The sequence below is a fragment of the Vicugna pacos genome, chromosome 13 (assembly GCF_048564905.1).
Source record: "Vicugna pacos chromosome 13, VicPac4, whole genome shotgun sequence".
NCBI classification, from domain to species: Eukaryota; Metazoa; Chordata; class Mammalia; order Artiodactyla; family Camelidae; genus Vicugna; species Vicugna pacos.
In genome coordinates, this window is record NC_132999.1 from 4,070,573 (window position 1) to 4,094,780 (window position 24,208).

At 40.2% G+C, this 24,208-nt stretch overlaps 1 protein-coding gene across 1 annotated transcript in view; it reads left to right on the plus strand.

Moving 5' to 3' along the window:
• COL24A1 (collagen type XXIV alpha 1 chain) overlaps nucleotides 1-24,208 on the plus strand; it is a 397,032-nt gene that overhangs the window by 78,653 nt on the left and 294,171 nt on the right. Inside the window, exons 5-7 of the mRNA XM_072974057.1 lie at nucleotides 5,786-6,000; nucleotides 6,115-6,245; nucleotides 15,072-15,136. Coding sequence (XP_072830158.1) covers nucleotides 6,190-6,245; nucleotides 15,072-15,136 — 121 coding nt within the window. The 5' untranslated portion in view covers nucleotides 5,786-6,000; nucleotides 6,115-6,189. The remainder of the gene's footprint in view (nucleotides 1-5,785; nucleotides 6,001-6,114; nucleotides 6,246-15,071; nucleotides 15,137-24,208) is intronic.

Consider the following 24,208-nt stretch of genomic DNA (forward strand, 5'->3'; position numbering starts at 1 on the left):
AGGAACCCAAGCCAACTATATATCCCTCAATCTTGAAACTTTTATTAGTTCTTTTTCTGATTTATGTAAATAATACATGCTTAATGTAAAAAAAAATAAAAATGGAAAAATAAAAAAAAGAAGACAGGATAAAATTTAATTCATCATCGCTAATTTCACCACTCAGAAATTATGCTATGCTGCTGTTAATACTTCAGTGTATTTCCCCTCAATCTTTATTATAGGAGACATAATACACACTATACATACCCATATATATTGTATGTATTTTCTCATCCTGTTTTTTCCACGTGAAATATCTTAAGAATTTTCTATGTTTGGAAAAATCCTTCGAAACATTATTTTTTCACTGTTGTATAATACTACGTTATATGAATATACCATAATTTATTTAGAATAGAATAAAACTGGGATGATGATCCTTATGCATGTGTTTTCATGGGCAAATATGCTTATTATTCCTTTAGGATATATTTGTAGAATCAAAATCACTGATGCAGAAACACAGCTTTTAAAGGCTCTTAATCCATACTGGCAAATTTCCACTTGTCTTACGTAATCTACGTGTCTCGAGCTGGTATTAAAGTACTGGCTTCTCTCTACCCTCATCAACATTGGGTGTTACACTTTCTTTAAAAATCAGTGTCATTTGCTATTTTTTTTAAATGGGAGCTTACTATTTTAACTTGAACTTCTTGAGCTCAGTTCATTAAACGTTTTAATATGTTTGGGGCCAATTTTATTTCTTCCTATGTAGATTGCACATTCCTTTTACCCATTTTTCTACATTTCTATATTCATCTCTTTTCTTACTGATTTTTAAGAAATTATCATATATTTAAGATCTTGACATTCAATCAAAACAAACCAAAAAAAGAGAAAAATGACCTAAACTCTTTGACAGTATCAAGGTCATGAAGTGACCAACCATCCCAGATTTCCTGGGACTGAGTAGTGATCCCAGGACATGGCACTTTCAGTGCTAGAAGTAGGATAGTCGGGTAAATAGAGACGAGTTGGTCACCCTAGCTGAGGAACTGTTCCAGACCAAAGGACTGAAATGCAATTAAATGCAACAAGTCATCTTGAAGCAGGAAAAAAAAAATTACGGTTTACTATAATGTAGGGAGATGACTGGTGAAACCTGACTGGGTCTATCAATTAAAGAATACTATTGTATCAATATTAACTTCCTTTTGATAACTGAACTGTGGCTGTGGAAGAGAATAGCCTTTTTTTTTAAAGGAAATATACGCTGGAGTGTTTAGGGGTAAAGCAGCATAATGCTTGCAAATTACTCTCAATTGATGGGGAGAGAGAGAGAATATAATAAAGTTAAAAGTCAGCATGGTAAATAAATTGTGAGCATTTCGGGGGCATAAGGGAGGGGTATTAGAAAAGTCTTCACACTACGTTTTATAACTTTTTATATGTCTAATTTTTTCAACATAAAATGTTTTATAAAAAGATACTGTTTGCTATGCACTGCAAATATTTTCCCCAGTTTTTCATTTGTCTTTTTGTTTATACTGTGCAACATTTATATTCCTTTTTCATTTTACCACTTCAAAATTTTAAATCATACTTCTCTCTGTCTTTCTGAAAGACCAGCAGTCCCCGAGAGCAGGTGTGTCTCTCTGATGATTTCCTCCCCAGCCCTCAGCAGGGTGTCTGGACCCTATTGCTGCTCAATAAATATTTGATAAATAAACTAATAAATATAATCTTTCCCATCTCCAAAGAAGATACATTTTTATGTATATTTACTTCTAAATCTTCACAGAGTTAAATATTTTTTTAAACCCATGAATGCATTGGAGTTTACTTTGGTTGTACACCATGAGGTGGAGAGAAATTAATTTTCCCCTTGAGACTACAAGTAGTTTTAGCACTATTTGTAAGGCTGATCTTCCTACTTACGGAGTTTTGAAATGCCATCTTCATTACAAACTGAATTTTACATCCTTGTGAGGGTCTATAGCAGAAGGTTGCATTCGATTTCAGTAGCCCCTTGTCTGGAAACTCTTTTCTCTTGAGAAGAAGGGAGGGAGGGAGGAAGGCAGAGACAGAGAGGGAGAGAAAAGAGGGGCGGGAGGAAGAAACATCGGAAGGAAGAATTACTGAGAGCATCAGCTTTATCCGGAGTCAGTCTTCATGAGTTTACACCTTGATTACCAGTTCTGTGATCTCAGGCAATTTAACTAAACTTTTTCTGCCTTAATTTCCTCCTCAGTATGAAAAGGATGAGTAGTACTTACTTAACAGGATTGATAGAGGGTAAATTGAGTTAATATGTATAAAATACTTAGAGCTATATTATTATTATTTTATGAGTTCCTATACTGTTATTTCATAACGTTATATACTTTTTGTTCTTGCTCCTTTATTTCTTCATTGTTTCCTCCCACTTTCTGTAGCCTAAGTTTATGCCCTTGGCTCTCTGTTCTCCATTTCAGTATTCACTTCTGTGAAAACAGACTCCACCCTCAAGGCCTCATATACCATTTTAGGCAGATAATGAAAAAAATCTAACACTCTAGTTCTGACCTTTTTCCTGAACTCTAGCTCCTAACTCCAACAGATCTTTGGCCTGTTCCAGTACAACGTCCTGCCAAGATCTTGAACACAGTATGTCTCAAACTGAATTAGTTGTCTTCCTTTTGACAACTAGCCAATGGCATGATTTCTTAATCATTCAGACTTGAAATTTCATCTGTATTTCCTCCCTTCCCAATCTAACCAGTTATCAGATCTTCTTGATTCCTTTTAATAAAGATTCTCTCATTTACCTTTTCTGTTGTTCCTACCATGCAAGATATGAGCATATTTCAACACCTACACCGAACTTATCCTCCAACCTTCTGTCTTTTCAATCTTGGCATCTGGTGTTGCTCAATCTTCTTAATATGGGAATTTGGAACATAATCATTTATCTGTTTGAAATTATCTAATTAGTTTCCTATTGCCCATAGATTAAATTTTAAACAGGAGAATGTAAACTCCATGAAGGGAAGAATTTTCAAGCGTTTTGCTCACTGATGTAATTCAGTGCCTAAAACAGTTCCCGGCACATAGTATGTGACACAATAACTGTTTGTTGAATGACTGAGTGACCCCTTACCCTGGTATTCAGGGACTTCCATAGTTTGCCCTCAACCTCTCTTCCAGGTCATAAACCTCTAACCCAAGCTGATGAATCTACTCCTTTCTCCTGAATATAATTCAGATATGTTCCTCTTGTCCATCTGCTGTTTAGTCGCTACTTTCCATTTCTAAGCAAACTCTTTCTCCTCTCCACCTATGTATGTCCTCTTCACTTTGCAGGGCCCCGTTAAATCCCATGGTCTCTGGTTAATCTGTTGTGATTAATTTACTGTATGCTAAACTCCACCATCTTAAAAAAGTCTACAGCATTTAAACCTTACATTGTTTATTTTTTGCTGGGCGAATGTGCTCTGTTTGAGGGTGTGAGTACCTTTTGGAGTCTTCTGCATGACAAAGGCTCTATTAACTCTACTAGGAAATACTCTCTTTCTGTACTCAAAGAACCTGAGATACATTTTAATAATCACTCCATTTCATACAGCATTCAAATATTGATTCAACATTATTAATAGAAAAAGTATTTTTAATCCATAAGTAATTGAAGGGAAGATGGAGTCAGAAATTGGGCACATTACTTAAGATCTGCTTAATTCTTATCTATTCTTTCCACCAAACCAAATTCTCTTTCTTTTTTTAGTTGACAAGTTGTCAAAAATAGAAATACTATAGAAATAGAATACTGTAGAAATTATTAAGGCTAAGAATGACTGTCTTCCCTTGGCCCTGGATTTCTAGGAGGAATCCGGAAATCTGTGGCTATCTGTTATAAAAATGGGGGGAGGTAGTTACAGTGGCTATTTGGCATGTAACACCTTAACTAAGTGATCAAAGTTAACATCACTAGTAATAAAATATATCAACATTATGTATACCCAATATGATGCCCCGAGAACGGCACAGCATCACTTCAGTGGTGTCCTAGCCAAAAATACATAACCTAAATCTCATCATGATAATACATCACACAAATCCAGATTTAGGACCTTTTAAAAATAACTGACCAGGCCTCTTCAAAAGTGTCAAAATCATGAAAGACAAAAGAAGACAGGGAATTCCACAGATGGGTGGAGACTAAGGGGATATGGTAATTTATTTAATCTCTCTGTTAATTAATTAACTAACTAAACACAGTGTAGGATCCTGGACAAGACAAAGGACTTTTGGGAAAACTGACAAAATTTGAATAAAAGTTATAGATTAGTTAATAATATTGTATCAGTGTTAATGTCCTAGTTTTGACGGTTGTAACGTGGTTATGTAAGATATTAACATTAGAGGAAGTCAGATGAAGGGTATACAGGAATTCTTTTTACTATTTTTGCAACTTTTATGTAAATCTAAAATTACTTCATAATAAAAAGTTGAAAAATTTGAGGAAGAAGAAAATGAATTAAATTCTATGTTCTTGGAGGAAACAAATCCCCTGAATTCCAAGGGCCACATCAGTAATTTCCATTCATTAATGTGGTTACCTTAACCGTCATAATGTGTGAATGTGGGACGCCTTTCACCATGTGGAAGGGTCATCAGCCATGGATGGTGCACAGGATAAACAGGGAAAACTTGGAGAAATGATATTCACTGGTATGGAGCAGTCACTCATTAAGCACGCGTCCCAAGTTGTATTTTAGCTGCTGAAAATACAATGATGAACAAGATAATAGATCCCTGGCCTCCTGGAATTTCCAGATTTACTAATCTGAGGAAGATAAAATCAGGACTTAAAAAAAAAAACTGGAAATAGACTTCTCAGTATGGCTGTAGGGAGAATGAGGCCTTATGTCAAAAAAGAAATTTGCTACAAAAATTGGAGAAGGTACTCGAATTGGTAAGGCCGTACGTAGTGTGTTTTCAGTTGCGTAACTGCAGACCATCAGGCCATGCTTGTAAGCCGGGGAAGGCCAGAAGGCAGAAAAGCAGATTGCAGGAGAGAAAAATCAGTAGAAAGTAGTACGGGAACAGACTGAAAGGGAAGAGTGAAGGGGAGGAAAGGTATTAATGAGAACCTTTGCAGTCAGTTAATAATATGAGTTAGGCCACAAGCGCAACTGCAAAAAAAAAAAAAAAAAAGCCAGAAAGTAAGAGGAGAGTGGAAGACTCCGTAGAGCTGAATATGATTTCAGAAGGTGTGTGTGAAGAGGACAGAGAAAAGGGTGATGCGGGACACGCAAGAGGGAAAACATCAAACTGGGGACTGCTGGAAAAGGGACTGGTACGTGCTCACTTGGAGGTTGCTTACTAGCCACCTACGGCCTTCGGCGACGTCGAGGGAGCAGCGCGTGGGAAGCGAGAGCGCCGGGGCGGTGCCGGGCGGCTGCGTGCGCGCCGCGGGCACTGCCGGCCCGGGGGCTTGCGGACACCGGCGCCCCAGTGGGCGCGGGGTGGGGGGAGGTTGCGGGGCGGAGGGGGAGGTGTGCGCTGTGTTTGGTGATGTCACTGCAAGTCAGTGAGCGGTGAAATTTAACACCGGCCGGATTTGCCTGGCTCCTCTTCTTCCAGGGGAAGCAGCCGGCGGCAGTCCGCGCCGAGCGCCTGCAGTTGCCACCGGCCCCCTCGCCCCGACTCGAGTGCCGCCGTGGGTGTGTGTGCTTGTCTGACAAACGTTCCAGCGCGGGTTGTTTCCAAGGACTTCCTCCCCCACTTCATCTCCTTCCCTCCCCCCGTCCCTTTCTCCTCCCAGGCCCAAAGCAGAGGACTCCGCTGGAGTCACGGAGTCGCCTTTGAACCGCAAGTGAACTCGAGGGCTGCACTCGCAGCCGAGCTCCCGCTGCTGCCGGCACCCCGCCGCCTGCCCGTGAGGTCTTGCTCCTCGCCCGCCCTCCCAGGGGAGCGCTCCCCCCGGGCTCCTCCGTGACCCAGCTAGGGAGCTAGGAACCCCAGCTGTCTACCCTTCGGGTGCTAATTCTCTCTTCCTTCCCACCTTCCCCCTCCCTTTTTTTTTTAAACTGTTGTTGAGGTTTTGGAGCATCGTTTTCATGTGATTTCCCCCCCCCCTTTTTTCATGGACAGTACCTGCACCCTTAGCAGTTCGGAGTTGGCTTCTGTTTTCCGTTAGCGCTTCGCTGTACGGACAAATGCATACAAATGCATTTAGGAGCCCACAGGACAAGGCGTGGACAGGTCTCCCACACGGCAAAAACGTAAGTAGCCCACCCGTCGGGCAGGGGCTAGACCAACCCCTCTCCCCACCCCCTGGATCCGCTGAGCCGGTTGGAGGTCTGTGCTCCAGTTCCTTGGCACTTTTTGAAGTTGGGAGCCGGCGAACAGCCGTGGCATCCAACTCTTGTCTTCTCAATTTGTAAAATACCGTGTTTGAAAGGAAGCCTCCTGCCGGCGGGTCTCTCAAGACAGTTTATGTTAAAGAGATCCTGCGGCTCGGGAGGAAGAAGTCGCTGGCGCACATCCCGACGCCGGCCGCAGCGGCTCCCGCAGCTCGGGAGCTGCCCTCCCGCGCCCTCCAGGGCTCCAGCTCCCGCCGCCCTCTCGCCCTCCTTCCCTTCTCCTCCCTCAGGGCCCTGGCTGAGGTCCTGTTTCCCTGCGGTGTTCCTCTGGGCGTCCAGCGTGGAGACTGCTGGGGCGCTGGCGGTTCTTTGGGCTCTGTGCGCTCAGCCTGGACCGCGGGGCACAGGCGTGGGGCAGCGTTGTTGGATAGGGGAGAAGGTGCCCGCAGAACCTCGGGCATCAGGGCGCTGCTGGACTCATGGGATCAAAACCATCTCTTCTACTCGTTAGGAGTCCAGCAAACGTGCTGCCCATCTGGGGCCGAGGCTGCGCCCTGGTTACTGGCGTATCGCTGGGGTTGGGGCAGGACAGGGGCGGGGGGAGGGGGACGACGGGGGGCGGGGCTGCTGCTCCTGGAGAGTGTTAGCGCGGGTCCTGACTGACACCCAGTCACTCTATGGGCGATGTACTTGCTCCCACTTCCTCACTGGGAAAAGAGCATGTATGGGAGGGGCGGAGAGCATGGCCTTGGCTGGCTGCTCTGGTCCCCCTGGAAGAGGTCAGTGGGTTAAGCAAGTTTGTTTCTGGCCTCGGGGGCGGGAAGGACGAAAGCAACTGTGGCCGTTCTCTGCCGCGAGGCTGCCCCTCGGGAGAGTAGGTGGGAGGAGGGAAGGGGGCAGAACTGACCATGCCAGCTAAGGGCAGGCGGAGGCGGGGTGCGCTGAAAGACCGCCTTGTGGCAGTGTTTGTATGAACATGTGCTTCCCAACCGCATGCAGCCGAGCCTGGCTGGGGTTCATGCGCTGTCTCCTCTCCTCCGACCTCTGGAAGCCTGGGCAGGCGGCCGGCTTCCCCGCTGAGAAGGATGCTCATGCCCCTGCTCCAGCAGCAGAATGAATCAGTGAGGGGAATTCTCGTAACCCCTGCAACCGCGTGCCTGAGGCGAGGTGCCTGGGGCCGGGGAGACTCGAGATGTCTCTGCCAGGGTCCGAGAAGAGAAGAGGCCACACTCTGCGGACCGCCTGACGCAGTGCCGCTCACACGGGTCTCTTCGGTTTCCCAGTCAGATTTGCCACCACTTTTCTCCATTAAAGTCCCTTGCATGGACCCGCCGGGAAAGCGGGGAGAGGGGCGCAGCGGATCCTCAGGGACCTGATGCATCTTCCCGCCGGCCCAGGGCGGGTAGAATGGTGGAATGAGAGGCTGGGGTCCCCGGGAGTCCAGAACCACCAGAAGAGACTGTGTGAGGCCCTCTACCTCCTGTCCGGCCGCAGGCTCCGCCTGCCTCCCTGTGCCCTCCTTTGCCCTCCCTGCCAGCTCCCGCCCCAGGGCTTTCCCTTCCCCACTGCGCCAGGCCCATGTTGCTGACTAACTTTCCCCGTGGTAGTTGTGACCAACCTCGCAGATGAAAGCGGATCTTCAGCTCCTAGCCTCTGTCTTGTCTGGTTTACACTTCCCTTCCAGACGCTCCCAGAAAAGGCCCCGCATAAATTCTTGGGCAGTTTGGGGTTTGTAAATTGGGTCCAGATGATTGAGGGGAGGGAGGCAGAGAAACCGAACAGAGTGGATTACACCGAGGAACTTCTGAGGGAAAATTAGGCTACGTGGATTGGGGTGGGGGGACAAAAGCAGCCCTTGTGGAGAGACACCGGGGTGGGTAGGGGATCTTGGATGAAGGCCCTCGGCTCCCTTGTTCTGCTGCTAGCCGGGGCCTTGCAGCCTCCTGGGGTGTCCAGGCCATTCCACGACAGTTGCCTGCAGGGGTGGGCTGCAGAGAATAAAGAGTAATTCAAAATCACATCAGGTTGCAGCTCCAACCACACATATGCAAAGTGGGGAAAAGGTAGTTACTGACTGAGCTGAGAAAATTGTTTCTTGAAAAAAATCCAATTTCCATAAAGACTTCAGAGTTCTGCAGTTTGAAATAAATGCTATCAACCCGATGGGAAAGGGACTTGGGAGAAGCAGCTGATTAGCTGATGACAATATCAGGCCACTGAATTATAACCTTTAGAGTGCCTATTGAAATCCCTGACGTTTTGTTTTCCACCATCCTTTCATGGTGATGTTCTGTAAGAACAGGGGCAGTTTTTTAAAATCACAATTCTGATTAGTCACCTGAAATCATTCACAGTTTTAAAACTGGATTCTTAAAGACACTTTATTTCAAAGGGCTTCTTTTAGATGGATTATCTAGTGAGAATTTGCAGAGTTAATAGAAAAAATTAAAACCAAAAGTCAGTGTTAGATATACTAATTAAACATATTGTCAGAAAGTCTCCCAGGCAGAATATTAAAGAGTCATTAAAGAGTTTCTATAACCAAAGGGGTAAAAAAGTTTGGGGTATAAAGATCTGTTTCCTAACTAGCAGAAAATTCTATGTTTAAAATTTCTTAGTTATGTTTGGGTTCAAATAACTGTTTAAAATAAACTGATGTCTCAGGGAGAGGAATTGTAATTTATAGAAAGTAATTTTGAGTGTAATTTATACATTCTGCTTAGTAATCTGTGAGGCTGCAAGAGAATAACACTTTTTTTAGGGGAGAAGTTAATTAGGCTTATTTATTTACCTATTTTATTTCTTCTTTTAATGGAGGTACTGGGGATTGAACCCAGGACCTTCTGCATGCTAAGCATGTGCTCTACCACTGTTCTACCCTCCCCTCTAGAATAATACTTTTTATTATGGAGATTAGAATAGCTGTGCTAGTTTCCTTGCCATGCTTTGCAACTATGACTTATTTTAGAATTTGTAACTCTGAGAAGTGAAGATTTCATTTTCATTCTCATAAAAGGCCAACATTCTGTCATTCACTCACTTATTGTTTATTCACTCATTTATTCAACAAATGTTTACTGAGCTCCAGCTATATATCTAGCATGGTTCCAGGCAAGAGGGGTATGATGATTGAGCAAGACAGAAGCACAGTTGCTGCCTTCCCAATGTGCCGAATTTAGTATAGGAAACAGAAAATGATCACTTGAAGTCCTTAAGCGTTTATCTCCCTTGCATGTCATGAATTGCCTGTATGCTTGGAATTTAACCAGAAGTTCTAGTATGTCTCACACTAGATTAGTTATACAAGCACCTATTGAGTTGATTGATGGTCTAAGAAATTCATTGTATATAATATTGACAACGCTTTACTCCCTGAATCATCCAGCTTTATCCCCACTGCTAGGATAACTGTTTTTCAATTATTTGGGGGGACAAAGGGCAGAAATTTTAACTATTTCTGGATCTTAGCAGGTAGTAAAGAGCAAAATCTGTAAAGCTGTAATGACAGAGAAATTTTTGGCTTGTAAATATAGTGCGATGGAAATTGTTGAAATTCTTGATATATATTACATATGTATGTTTTTCAGATTAGTTTACTTTTTCCAGTTTGCTTAAGTGAAAACCACCAGTGCACTTAAGAAACAGAAAAACAAAAAAACTCTTATTCACAAATGGAACCTTTGTCTGAATGAGCATCAGTAGCCTGAAGACATATATCATAATACCTGAGAGCCTCAGGGGTGCCCAAAAGATAAAAGATGCCCGAAATTCCCCCAAGTTAACTTAGACCCTTCAGAGAAAGAGAAGGTTGAACAGCTCTAAGAATTACTCAGGGAAGGTGCGGGGATGGATATTAGTTCCTTAAATATTCTGAGTATGGCCTTTGGATATCTGTTTCCTGCCCAACCCCCTTTAGGCTTTTACCTTCACATGTCTGGTCATGTTTTGACTGTGGCTTGTGTCAAACCGAAAATGTGGCTAGCAGACCAGACATACAGAGTATTTCACATTTTGTTAGATATTCTCAGATATTAATATTATGGGTTATGTTTTCTGACCTTTTATTGAATGTTTCTTACCATATTAACTTCTTTCAAACCTGGTCTGATTTTGTCAACTGTGTGAGTTTATGTACTTCTGTTACTTTATATTAAGGACACATGGTCCAGACATACAAAAAAGTGAACAAAAACAGACATGGTTTGAAAATTTGAAACATATTCTTATTTAGTACACTAACTAGATTTTTTTGTTAGGTTTAACTAAATATGTGAACACGTTAGCAAACCTAGTAGGCTTAATTTTATGTTACTTAATTAAAAAAGAACTGGCGAGAACTGTAGGAAGCTCTTTCCCGAGTTGTGGTAAAACATGTCCTTTATTTATAGTGATTTACAGAACATCTTGCTAAGTATGTAATTTGATCTTTGTCCTCTAATGCCAGTATATTAATAGGATCCCACCATACACACACATTTTAGGGTTTTATATTTGGAGTTTAAGATGTAAAATTTATTATGTCATCACAAATTAGATGAGTCAGCTAAGACTCAAAAACTTGACCCTCCCAAGGTCACACAATGAGTTTGAAATAGAACCAGGATTAGTCTTTTAACTCCTAGTCTAGTGTTATTTCCTTATTAACCATGTTGTTTTCTCTGCAACAACTTAACACAGTTTTAAATTTAACTTACTCAAGGACTCCAGCGTGTCCAGTACAACATGCACGGCACAACAGGGGAGAAGCCCAGAGCACAGCTGCTGCTCGTGAGAACTCCATCGTCTGCTAATGTGGAGAGCTGATCTTTTTTCTTTATTAAGTGAATGTATCATAAGTGTAGTATCATGGGTGGAGGGGCAAAAGCAAAGGAATAAACAAGTCCAACTTAAGTAGACGATTCCCAGAAAGCTTGGATTAATCCATTTTATTCAGTGATGGAGTTGGGCTCTTTATCAAGCTGATTGTGTCAATTCCGCTTGATCTCTTCTCTGTGTTCCCACTTCAGAAATGAGAAAAACAGTTAAAATGAAAAAAAAAAAAAGAGAGAGAGAGAGAAGAAGCAAACTTTCCACAGCAGATTTTAAAAAAAATTCTCCTTTCCCTTTTTGGAAGTTCAACAAAAAGCATCTTCATTTTACCTAACTTTTCCGAAGTGTTAGGAGAATTAGGTTCATAGGGAAAAGCTGAATTCCTCAGTCATCGAGAGGTCTTGCTATTACTCTGTTCCGGTTTAAAAATATTTATTGTGTCAATTTCATGTAAGAAATGGATAAAAGGTGAAGACCTGTTACTTGCTCAGATATTTACTTACTAATTAATCATAAAAGGCACAACATACATGGGCTGTAATAAAGTTTTAATTAAACTGTCAAGAGTATAGAGGCGAGGAAAAGATCCAGTCCTCTTGAGGGATGATGGGAAAATTCATGAAGCAGGTGTTCAAATTAGGCTTTGATAACACTGAAAATTCTGACAGGTGGAGACTGAGAGAACTTTTCAGGTACTTACAAGGTCCGTGCGTGAAGTACAGAATGACGTGGTATGGCTAGTGCTTTGGGGTGTCAGGTGTAATTGGATCCATATTGCTAAAAAAGGGAGGTTGGAGCTGAATGATAAGGGCCTTGAACACCAGCGAGGAACTTGACTTTTCACGTTCTTCCTTCGCTGTATGGTCAGGCCATCTTGAAGGGCAGCTCTCTTGCTCCTGTGTATCTGCTGCTTCACTCACATGACTATCCAATCCTCTTAATCAGAGGGCTCAATTAGTAACTGCCTACGTGCTTGCCCCCTGCCCCAGCTGCTGGTTTCCCTGGTAACTGATGAGCCAGCCTGACGTCATTTCCCCTATAAATTGTAGCCTCCTCCTCCAGAGTAGCGGGAGTCTTACCATGTCCTGCCTGCTGTCTGCCGGGTGCCGTTGGGGTGTTGCTCCAGGACCTTTTGCTTCAGACTTGTAAGATTCCCTATCCAATAACTACTGGTGTCTCTGCCACTGTTTCGAGCCCTTTCTTTAGTATGGAGGCTGGGCAGCTATGAGACTTGCAGGCCTGTGGGGTGCAGCCCAATAATTGGCTATTCGTTCTGGGCAGAATTAGAAAAAGAGAAAGAAAATCTCTATTTCATATCATTGATCTCTACTTCTCTGTTAGTCATCAGATTAGTACATAGGTACACTTACATAAGGTGAGGCTGGACTGATGTGTCATAAATCCTAGCATCACCTGGCTCAGGGGTGATGTTTGATGTGTTCAGGTGTTCCTGCCTCACGCCAGGAATGGACTTGTTAACATGTCTGGAAGGAACTTCATTTTCCATTTTCCTCCCCTGCGGCCACTGGGGAAGTCTGAGTTGGCTGAATCTCTAAGGAATTAGTGCCAGCTGGCGTGCTCTTCGTTAGTTAGCTTTATTCAGATGAGTGCCTGTTGGGTGGTTTTCTCAGCTGGCAGTGAGCGGGGTTACTTTGGGCAGGTGAGGCGTGCTCCTTTTCACAGTCCACTTTCTACTAACACAGTGTAATTCTGATGAACGCTCCTTCAGTGACTGTAATCTTGAGCTGTTTTCTAGTCTTACTGATATCTATCCTGCCAGTTACTTGTTGAAAACATAAATTTGCAAGGAAAAGAGACTCCTTTACTCAAACTCTAGATCATATTTGGGGTTACATCTTGGAGAACCCAAAGAAATGATCTTAAATTCACACAGTGGTCCTTAACTTTGTACATTAGAATCACCTGGGAAGTGTTTACAACTCCGTGTACCAGAGACAAAATCAGTCTGAGGGTGGAGGTGGGGAGGGCAGGACCCGGGTGTTAGTAGTTTTTAAAAGTCACCAAGTGATTCCACTGTGCAGTTGTGGTAAAAAGACCTGAAACAGGTAGGCCTCACATCGTCTCCTGAGCTTCTCTCTTCCAGAACAGAGGTCCTCAGACTGGGATTGCCCAGGTGAGCAGCCTCAGCATTGCCTGGGAAATTGTTATAAAAGCAAATTCCGAGCCCCACCCAAACCTGAGTCAAACTCTCAGGGTGGGGCCCAGCAATCTTTTTTAAGCCCTCCAGGTGATTCTGATAACACAATCATGTGTGGAAGCCAGATCTGGATTTTTATGGAAGTGTCACATCTTATTCGTGCCATGAAATTAGATATATGTGATTTACGCAAAATAAAAAGTATATTTTAAGTACAATGTAAATAGTAAATGTTTTTAGTTTTTTTTCTCAGATTGGTACACACACAATCAATAGTGGGATCACCTGGTTAAAAATATATGCATGCTGAGAATCTGCTCCAAATGTATGAATCATAATCTGTGTGGCAAGGCTTAGAATCTGGACTTTTTGCGAAAACCTCAGGTGGTTCTTTGGCAGACTAACATTTGAGAACCATTTTTCTAAATGGGGGACATAATATATGGGAGCCTTTTACAGGCTTCATTAAAATATATGGTTCAGCTATTTGCCATATCAGTTGAAATTTCTGACTATTCAGTTGATTAGTTTATAGAGTTAATGACAGTTAAGTATTCTATCAGTCTTAATATTTAGCTGTACTCTACTGAGTATGACCATAGAATTTGCATTTTTCACTTACTAAAAATTGTTAATACTATTTGAATATAAGTGATATTTTCAATATAGCAAGGAGAATTAGTACAATTGTATATTGTATATAAGCACACAATTATAATATAATTCTATATTCTTATATTAAGATGTCCCTTATTCTCCTTAATAAAGGTGAAAACATAGTACTGGTAATAAATAGAAAATTACAAATTACTGCTAGCACCTCAGTAACTTAATAAAAAGAAAACTGATTTTCAGAGGGCTCTGTAATCAGTCTTTGCAGGACTGTATTTTTGAAAATGTCATTTGAGGAGTCTCTGGGTTAGAATAAAAAACAAAAATCAGGGTCTATATTAGCAAGAAAGACTAGGTAATATTGTTCTCAGCATCCTTGTCATTACTTTTTGAAACTATGATTTTTCAGTTGGGAGGTAAATACAGCCAATTACAAGGAGTAATCAACAAAACCTATCAAAAGTTTGGTTATACTAATAAAAAAAACACAAAATATTTTTACCTTGCTAATCAATGTAAGTGAACATTTTGATATATAGTAGCTGAGTATTGTGCTCAGTTACTGCTAGTCACTATGTTTAGCATTTACAGGTTGTTACTATTTTCAGAAACAAAGAATCATGAGTCTAGTACAGGTGTTTTGAATATGATATTCAAATAGATTTTACATAAAAATATTTAAATAACTGGTTCTATCAATTTATAATCACTACGGTTAAGTGACTGTAAATTGTGCTATTTTTGTGTAAATTTGTATTACTTTGTATAAAATTGCATGTGTGGTAATTTGACATAATATATGCTATTACTACTAATAAGATCACCTATACTAGTTCGTATTTATGGAGTGTTTCCTGTGTGCCAAGTACGGTTTCGTGTGCTTTACATGAAGTTTCTTAGTCTTCAAAAAACCTTATGAGATAGATTTAATAGATGAAGAAATTGGGGCACAGAGTGATTAAAAAATGTGCCCAAGACACATCGTAAATGGCAAAGCTGAAGCTTAAATTCAGAGCCCTGGCTTTTAACCAATATGAATATTAAAATACAGTGTTAATGGAAATAATAGCTTAATTCTTAATCATGCTGTAGAGTTCATTTTGGATTTTATATTATAGATAATAAATGTCCAACTAAGTTTTCCCCAATTATTTTTCTTTTTTTAGGAAACTGCTGCTTCATTTTATTGTGCTATGTGTGTCAGGGGGTGCTGTTCGCGCACAAGAACAAGGTAAGAATGTTACCTTGTTACTTATTTGCTTGTAAGAAAATTCTGCTCCCAGAGAGCAAAGTACATGACTTGAAAGTTCTCATAACCTTAAATTCAACATTAAACAATAAGGAATTCTACCGAGTACAATGAGAATGGAAGGGTGAAGAAACCAATTTTGGAGGGAAATATGACCTTTAAGAAATTACTCAGATCTTCCGGCTGTGAAATTGCTTACATTTTTAAGCAAACTCTATAAAAGGGAAGTTTTGTATAGTAAAAAGGCTTTGCTTGTGACTTCATTTTAAGTGGGAGTTCTTGAGGGTGGCAAACTGTGACTGAATTACCTTTGCACTTCTTGAAACAACAGAAGAATCTACTAACTGTTCTGTCTAGATTTACATCACTAAGAAACAAAATAAAATTTGCATACCAGTGGGTTTGGGATTTCATTTAATTGACATGGGGAGGTTTAGAAAATAGTTCAAAGTTCTGTTTTGTTTTTGCTTGCTAGCTGGTTGCTCTGGTAGCATGGGGATAGTTTCAGGAATCTATATATGCCCTAATTTATCCACTTATTAAACAACATTTAAAAAGTATCTTCTATTTGCTACATAATATCCTAAATGCCAGTGATTGAATTGTGAATAAGATAATGTCTCCAGCCTCAAAGTGAAAACACAAGTGTTAAAGGTTTAAAAAAAATGAAGTGAAAGAGAAAAATCTTGGAGCTGTGTTGGATTATAGGCAATATCACTATTGTCCCAATTTTTTTTCTCCTCTGCCTTGTATCAGCAAGGCTGCCAAGTGATTCACTTGACAGAAGCAGCTATTCAATTCAATGACAGATTCAAGGAGTTGCTTGTCAATTTGGTCAGTTAACCAAATGATAGAAAAAGACAAGTAAATAAAATACATGAAGGTGGAGAGAGGGCACAGAGGAAAGGATGGTACAAATGGATCAAACTGATACGTAGACATAGATAAGTAATTCTGTCAGATGGTACATATGTGAATTCAGATGTATCATGGAAGGCATTTTCTGTCTTCTGTGGGGAAGTCATTAAATCAGGTCACATGTCAGTGTAACTTCATGAAATGCTATTCTTAACCAAGTTATTTCTGTTACTTTAGTTTGCTTTAAGTAGCCATGAATAGAGGGAAACCATCTCTTAATTTCTTGTTATTACTGCTAGTTTCTGAGAACTTGTTATATACCAGTTACTGTGCTAGCAGAAAGTATATTTTCTTCCCCACTCCCTCATCACCTTATGATTATGCCCATGAATTGCTGAATCAAGATTAAGATGTATAAATACCCCAAGGGTTGCAGGCTAATAAATGGAAGAACCAAGAGCTCAGTTACTTGAACTGCAAAGTCTACAAGTTATTTAAAATTAAGCCTCTTGGGCCACAGAGAAGATAAGGAAGAGAAGGAAGATTGCCATCATTATGTGTTCTGTATCTCGTCCTTTGCTGGCACTTTACATGTGTTATTCTAATCCTATTATGAACCTGTAGGGTAGGTGCTGTAGATGAAGAAACTGAGGCTCACAGAAGGGGCTTGCCCAAGTCTTACATAGCTAAGACTTGAATTTGGGTCTGTCCATCTCTGACAAAACAAAAACAGAAAACCCTCTTTCCACTACATATCCCCTTAGTTCACAATTGCCATCTGCTGCTGTTATGAGTTTAAGAATGTATCACTATCAAAGTATTAAAAACCAGGCAAAGAAAGACATAAGTAAAACTGAATATTTATGAATGGATTTTTTAAACAATTCAGAAACAATGAAAGGAGTAAATGAAAGATAGCATCTTTCTGTCAACGTTAAGATTTCATTAATAAAATACAAAATGTGCTCTTTTATTTCAGGGTGGACATCTCAATTTTCAGTCTTCCTATAACCATGAAATTTTATTGTGAGTTCTTAACAAAAAGAAAAATACTTTAAAAACCTCTTTGACTTTAAAAAATTGGATACTTTTGAGCACAAAAAAAGAAGTGAAAATAATGGTATGTTATCAGAAACTTAGTACTTTTCTCCTAAAATAGCTTTTTTGTTTGTTTGTTTGGTTTTTGCTATTGTTGAATTGGCATGATGCAATAATATAACATCTAATCAGGAGATTGGAAAAACGTTGTCAGAGAAAATTCTGATCCGCTAATGATCGCAGATATCATTTTCAATCTTAATACTCTCAAATATGTCTGTTTGAGCTAGAGATGATCCTAAGTTAGATTTTTCAGAAATAAATATAAATCTTTATTGGTGCTTATGATAGCTTCCAAACCTTTAAGGATGAAAATAATACAAGTATATAGTTTAAAATTCTAGTCATACTGTAAAACATAACAGAAAACAGTATCCCTTGACCTTCCCTACTCGTGCATTTCTTTGCCCGAAGTCTTTAGCACCTTCTTTTGGTTTTAACCTCCATATTTCTTAATAATACGCTTATATATTATATTGGCTTCCTACTTTTGATGATGAGTTAACATTTTTACACCATCCTGTGGCCTCCTTCCTGTTCTATCCTCCAGCTGAGTTTTCTTTTTTTTTGGTTTGCTCTATTTTTTATGGCACTATCACTAATTCTTGTCAGATACTCTGAAAGAATTTTAAAACTTCTTTGAAAAATATTTTTTAAAGAGTACACTAAATACTCCAAGTGTTTTTTTTTTTTTTTTCTTGGAAATACTTCTGGAAGCTAAAATTCTCCTGTTCTGCTGTGGATTGTTAGTTCTCTAAGCTTCCTATAGAGTTGACGTCTCTCCTCTGTGTTACATCTGGTGTCTTGGAACTTACATTTTCCGTTCTTAGTCCATTTCCTTGTTTGAGTGGAGTGTATCATCCAGTAGCATCCTAAAGATGTGTACTTAGGTGGTATACTTTTTCCAGCAATGCATTTCTGAGGATGTGTTTATTTCATCCATATGCTTGAAGGTAGTTTGGGCGGATATAGAGTTATAGGCTGTGAATAGTATTCTCAGAATTTTAAAGACTTCTATCTATTGTCTTCTGGCTTGTGGTTAAGAAATCCGGTGCTATTCTAATTCTTGATTCTTTATAAATGACCTTTTACTTTGCTCTTTAAACCTTAAGATTGTATGTTTATCCTTGATATTTTAAAATTTCACAATAATGTGCTTTGGTATAGATCTTTTCTCAAGATATTCTGTTGGGCACACAGTAGGCTTTTTCCATGTGGAACCATCTTTCACTTTCTGGGGAATTTTCCAGTGTTCTTTCTCTCTGATCCACTTCTTTTTTTTTTTTCTGCAAGTTCTGTTGGTCAGATATTAGATCTCCTGGGTTGAGCTCCTTATTTTATTTTTAGCTCCTATTTCCCATCTTTGTTTTTTATTCTTTTTTATATCAGATTTTCATAAGTCAGTATTTCAAACATCTAAATTTTAAATTTCTGCTGTATTTAAGTTTTTAAGAGATTTCTCACTTGGATTTTGCCTTTAAAAAATAGCACCTTGTTCATGTTTCTTTGATGCAATATGTGCTCTTATCTTTCCAAAGAGAAGAATAATTTTTTTGAACTTTTATTCTACTTCCTGTATTGTCTGTTTCCTACAAATTTGCTTTGGTCTGCCTTTTATGTTGGAAACATTCTTAAGTCTATAGTACCTGTGTTATCATTTAAAAGCAAGGCAATAAAAATATCCTGGGAAACTGTTTGCGTGGGTAGGCCTATTAACTGGGATGTTTTCCACAGAGGGTGATAATGTAGGAACTTACTTGACCATCTTGCTGGACTGCAAATGTCTAAGGCTGAGCAGTTTCCTTAGAGAAGAATCTTCCAGTGTCTTACTGGTAGACGATAATCCTGGTGCCACTGGTAATGGAGTTAAGTGATATGAAGAGGTTCTTACCAGGTGGGGGGGGCAGGGGGAGGGTCTTACCCGGTGTGTGAGGGGGGAGCGGGGCTCAACGTTTACGATGTAGATTTCTCTTGTTCTTGTTGCTTCTCTTCCACCTGCTGCTGTGATTGATTCAGTATTTCTACGTAACTAAGCTTTAATCTTCTGTTATGGTCTCAAAACTGCTCATACAGACTTTCAAAGCCTCCCCCCCCAATATGGTACCCATGCTTCTTTCCTGAATTCAGTGATTTGGTGCCTTCAGTTCTTGAGCTTTTTCAGGGCTTTGCGGTGAGAACTGGCCTTCCCGACATTAACCCTTAGTGCCTGCTTTTCTCAGCTCTAATTCCTTCACATGTTTTTCATCTTTCAAAAATGTGATGTCTCTTACCTGCTGCTGTCTCTTCCACCCTTTCACTTAACCCGTGTAGTTTTAAATCACATTTCCTTATTCTCATTTTAGTGAGATTTTAAAACTGAGCAGAGATAAACATCTGTTATTTGCCGTGTTTTCAGTTACTTCTTTGAACTTTAGCACAGCTAAGAAAACCATTAAAATATCCTGTTAATAAACCTTGTATTTGTTTATAATCAAGGTTTATGTAAACCCAAATGAATCTACTTAAAATATCTAAGGCTAAGTGTTCTGCGGATTTGGCCGATAAAGATCCCTTTTCTTATATGATGCAGCCTACTTTCCTTATTACTCTGTGTTGGCTGGCTGTTAATGAGATAGGCGTAGTTGCAACCCCTCTATGTAGTACCTTGCCCCATGTGAGATGTAAGCTAATTGTCAACAGACACAGCATTCTCAGGTTCATGATCCCTATGTGTGAAAACCACATGTGTAGAAATCACCGCATGTAAAATCCTTGTCTCCAAGAAGAGCATTTCCTGTGGAAATTAATCCAAAATTTGATACCTGAGAAGCAGTTCATTCTAGCTTCAGTAACTCCAGGCATTTTCCACTCAAACTCCTTTTGGACACTTAACTAGAAATTTTACACATAGGTTAAAGCTTCATTTGACATTTTGTAAATAAGTTTGCTTTTATTTCTTTATCCAGAATAGATGTAGTTACATTAAGAATAGAGTCACAATTTCCTCTCCTAGCATACCCAGTGGCAGTGGCACACAGGTGTTCTGGAGCCAGGACATCTGGGTTTATTATGCCCAGGCTTCAGTGCTTTCTAGCTCTGTGACCTTGAGCAAGTTCCATACATACCCTGAGCTTCATTTTCAGCAACTTTAAAGTGTAGATAATAATAGTTCTTACTACATAGGGTGGTTGTGTTGGTAAAATGAGAACACCTGTTAAGTGACTAGTACATGCTTGTTCCATGATGAGCATACAATACATTTTAGTAGGAAAAAAAATACTCCAGATCTTTTTTTCTTTTTCAAGGTACTGATAATACTGAAAAAATAAAACAAAGTAGCTGGTTTTAAACAACTTCCTTTGGTTCCTTACCTCAATAAGCTGGAAGCCAGGAAGCCTATGTTTGTGTCTAATCTGGCACAGACTGTGTGGCTGGGACCATGTAGAGCAATAGAACGTGGATACCAGGCACCGCCTAGTTAACTTAGTCAACTTGGATAAATTGGCAAGGAAAAAAAGTTCATCGAAGCCTGTGTGATCTTATTTACAACTCTGGTGATTTTACTTTAAATAATCATTTTGTCTTATTTTGCAAAGTAGAAAGAATATAGCTTTGGGGACTTCACTGACCCAGATATATGAATATTTTAAGCAGTGAAAATTCATGAACATTAAGGCTCTTTTAAATTAATTTATTTAATAATGAGCTAATAGAATTCATTAAAAGTAAGTGTTCTTTTCAATTAATTTAGTTCTGTAATAATGAGCTAATACTATAATTGGTTATACTCTGAGTGATATTACTCTTTTTATCTAAAAATTGATAACTTTCTTATCTTTGAAGCTACCAATTTCTAAGATAATGCTGAGAATCCTTACATTTTGAGGGGTAAATATAATTCTACCCTTGTTCCTCCAATTTGTGATAGATTATTGTTGAACGTTGCCGTGTAAAATGGTTCTGACTCCCTGTGCTTGTGAAGCAAGTGTAACCATTGGCGCGCCCATATCTGTATCTTTCAGCGTGTGCTCTCTACCACCACAGAGTCAAGTAGGTAGCCACTGGAGTTAGTCAGATGCTTGGGTGTGAGTTACAGTTCTATCATCTACTGAGATGCAGTTTCTCCTTTTTCCCGCCCTTCCTCCCCCCACTTCCTGTCTGTCTCTCCTTTCACCTTCTCTCCTCTTCCCTCTCCCCCTTTCTTCTAACTAGCAGTAATACTGTCAGTGCTGCTTACTATGCAGGTTTCAAACGAAAGGCAAGTAAGGTTGGAGCATCTGCCTGTAGCTCAGCGTCAGCCTTGCTGGCTTAGAGGACTGATTTGTGAGAAGGGATCTGTCTGTCATTCGTGTATAACAAGACAGCAAACAAAGTTGCGCTGAAGGCTTAAAGAGGAGGTGACACTTGAACTGAGTCTTGTAAGATGAGTAAAGCTGAGATGGAGGGAAATATGTCAGGGCTCTGAAACAATGAGTTTTGTTTTTTTCTAAGCACAAATAAGCTTTGATATGACAAGAAATTCAAGGAAAAGTTAAATATCAAGGTTAGAAAATGCCATGGAGTGAGAAGATAAATCATTGACAAAAATGTAATAGCCAGTGTAAATTAGGGGGCGATCCCAAAGACCACACTTACTTTTGATACCAGCTGCAAGTTTGAGGGCCCCCAAGACTACCTTCAGGCTCAGTAATGCTCTAGAAGGATTCACAGAACTCATGAAACCTGTTACACTCCCAGTTATGGTAGATTACAGCAAAGAGATACAGATTGAAATTAGTCCATTGAAAAGATTCATGAGAAAGAGTCTAGGATAGTCCCCCACATGGAGCTTCTGGTTGTCTTGTCCCCTTGGAATCACGTCAGTGCCAACCTTCCTAGCAGTGATACGTGCTGATGTGCACAGAGTACTGCCAAGCAGCGAAGCTCGCCGGAGCCCTCGTGTCTGGAGTCTTTATGGGGCTCTGTCACGTAAACATGCTCAACTGCCCACGTAGCTGACCTCGGTCTCCAGTCCCTCGCAGGTTAACTGATACCACGTGACCCAAAGTCCTCACCATAAATCACATTGTTAGACTCTCTCGTGTGGCCTACAGCTCCCAGGTAAGCAAAAATATTTTATCAGGCAAGACATTTAAGGGCTTAGGGATTACCTCCCAGGAGCTGAGGGTAAAGGTAAATTCTTTACCACTCAAGGAGCATGATAGATTTTGGTGCCATAGTGGAAAAGAAGGGTTTGAAAATGTGGAATCTAAATGAGGGCCCCAGTGAGTCATGTGCATTACTTGACAGATCTGCAAAAACGCCTTCTTGCCACTTATAATTAGGGATCTGAACTGTGCAATTTGTTCAGTTTCCTAAACTATCACAGATACACAATTTATGCAAAAATCAATGCAAAATTTATTCTAGACTGAAGTTGTTATCCCTTACTGAGGGAGTGAGATGATGGAAAGTGGTAAAAAGCTATTTGTAAACAGGACATCCACAAGGATGAAAGGGCAGGGATACTTCACTTTTTGTTTAATGATTCCTTGTATTTCTATAGATGAACTCTCTTGCTGCGTGATTTTTTTTTTTCCTGCATTCTGAATCTTCCTGTTCTGATCTTTGGGTTTTCATTCCCTTTGACACTGAGCATAAACTAAAAAGAGAAAAGCTTATTAGGAAGGTGTGGGATGTGAGACTAGAAATGTAGGCAGGGGGTTAGATCACGAAGGGCCTGAGGGCTGAAATAAGATGATTGACTTTTGTACTAAAAGCTGTAAGAACTACTGATGTGTTAGAGGAAGGAGTGTCATGAACTGAATGTTCATTTTATTCTGTACTTTAGAAAGGTTTCTCTAGCAGCAGTGTGGATGAAGGATGGGACCAGAGTGAGGTCCCGGAGGCAGAGGCAGAGAAATCCTTATCAGAGGCAGAGAAATCTATTAGGAAGCTAAGATTAAAATTTAAGAGTAAAGAGAGCCTAACTAGGGCTTTTGTTGGACTTGGTGACTGAATAGATATGGAGAATGGGCAAGAAGGAAGTGTCAAAGAAAATTAAGACGTTTCTGGGTTAGATGATTGGATCGACTTAGTCATTTATTCAGGCAATACTTACTGTGGACCTACTTCGTTTTAGTCACTGTTCTGGATGTTGGAATCTAACTGTAAAACAAGATGATGTTCTAGCCTGATGGACTTACATTTCAACTAGGGAGCCAAGAAGTAGGCAAGTTTATAAATATATGTTTTTCTCTACCAAATTTTCAGTGTTACGAAGAAAGAGTAAAGTTCAGTAAAGACACTAGAGTTAGAGTTTGGGGGCGAGGAGGATGGTCAGGGAAGGCCTCTCAGAGGAGGTCACCTCTGAGCCTAGATCTGAAAGAACTAAGGGTGTAGAGCATTCTGAGCAGAGAGGGAAAAAGTGCGAGAACTGTGAGTGAAAGTGAGTTTAGTGGTTTTAAGGAATGAGAAAAGACCAGCTTGGCTGAAGCAAAGGTGGGATGAAGATGAAAGGAGATCAGAGACGTAAGGAGGAAGCTGATGACGCAGGTTTCATACATCATGTGAAAAGTCTGGGTTGTAGTCTTAGTGTAAGGGGAGGTCACTGAAGAATTCTGCTCAGTAGGATGCCGGGATATAATTTACACTATAAAAATACTGCTGAGAACGCTGGTGTGGTAGCGGAGATTTGCACTGAGAAAGGCACGAAAGCAAGAGGAACACATTTTGGGGGAAATGTATTGAGTTAGAAGTGCCTGTGGGCTAGCTAATCTCTACTGGATAAATTCAATGGGCAAGTGGATATGCAAACCCCGAAGACAGGTCTGCGAGTCAGCATATGTGGTTATTAAAGCCATGCTTTGGTTGAAGTCATTAGGCTTGGTGTTCACAGTAAAAGGAGCAAGGCATTGTCTTGGCAACACCATGATTTATTTTCTGTTTAAGAAGCAAATAGGTGGAGGTGATACAATCAGTCCTGCTTTCCTAAAAATTGTCATTCTGAGAGATCAGCTCTAGAGGACCGCCTGCCTTCAGACTCTGCCTCTGAACTTCTAGCTGAGTGAACTTGGGAAAATTACTTAAATTCTCTGACTTCTTTTCCTAACTATCAGATAGGGTTGACAATGCCATACT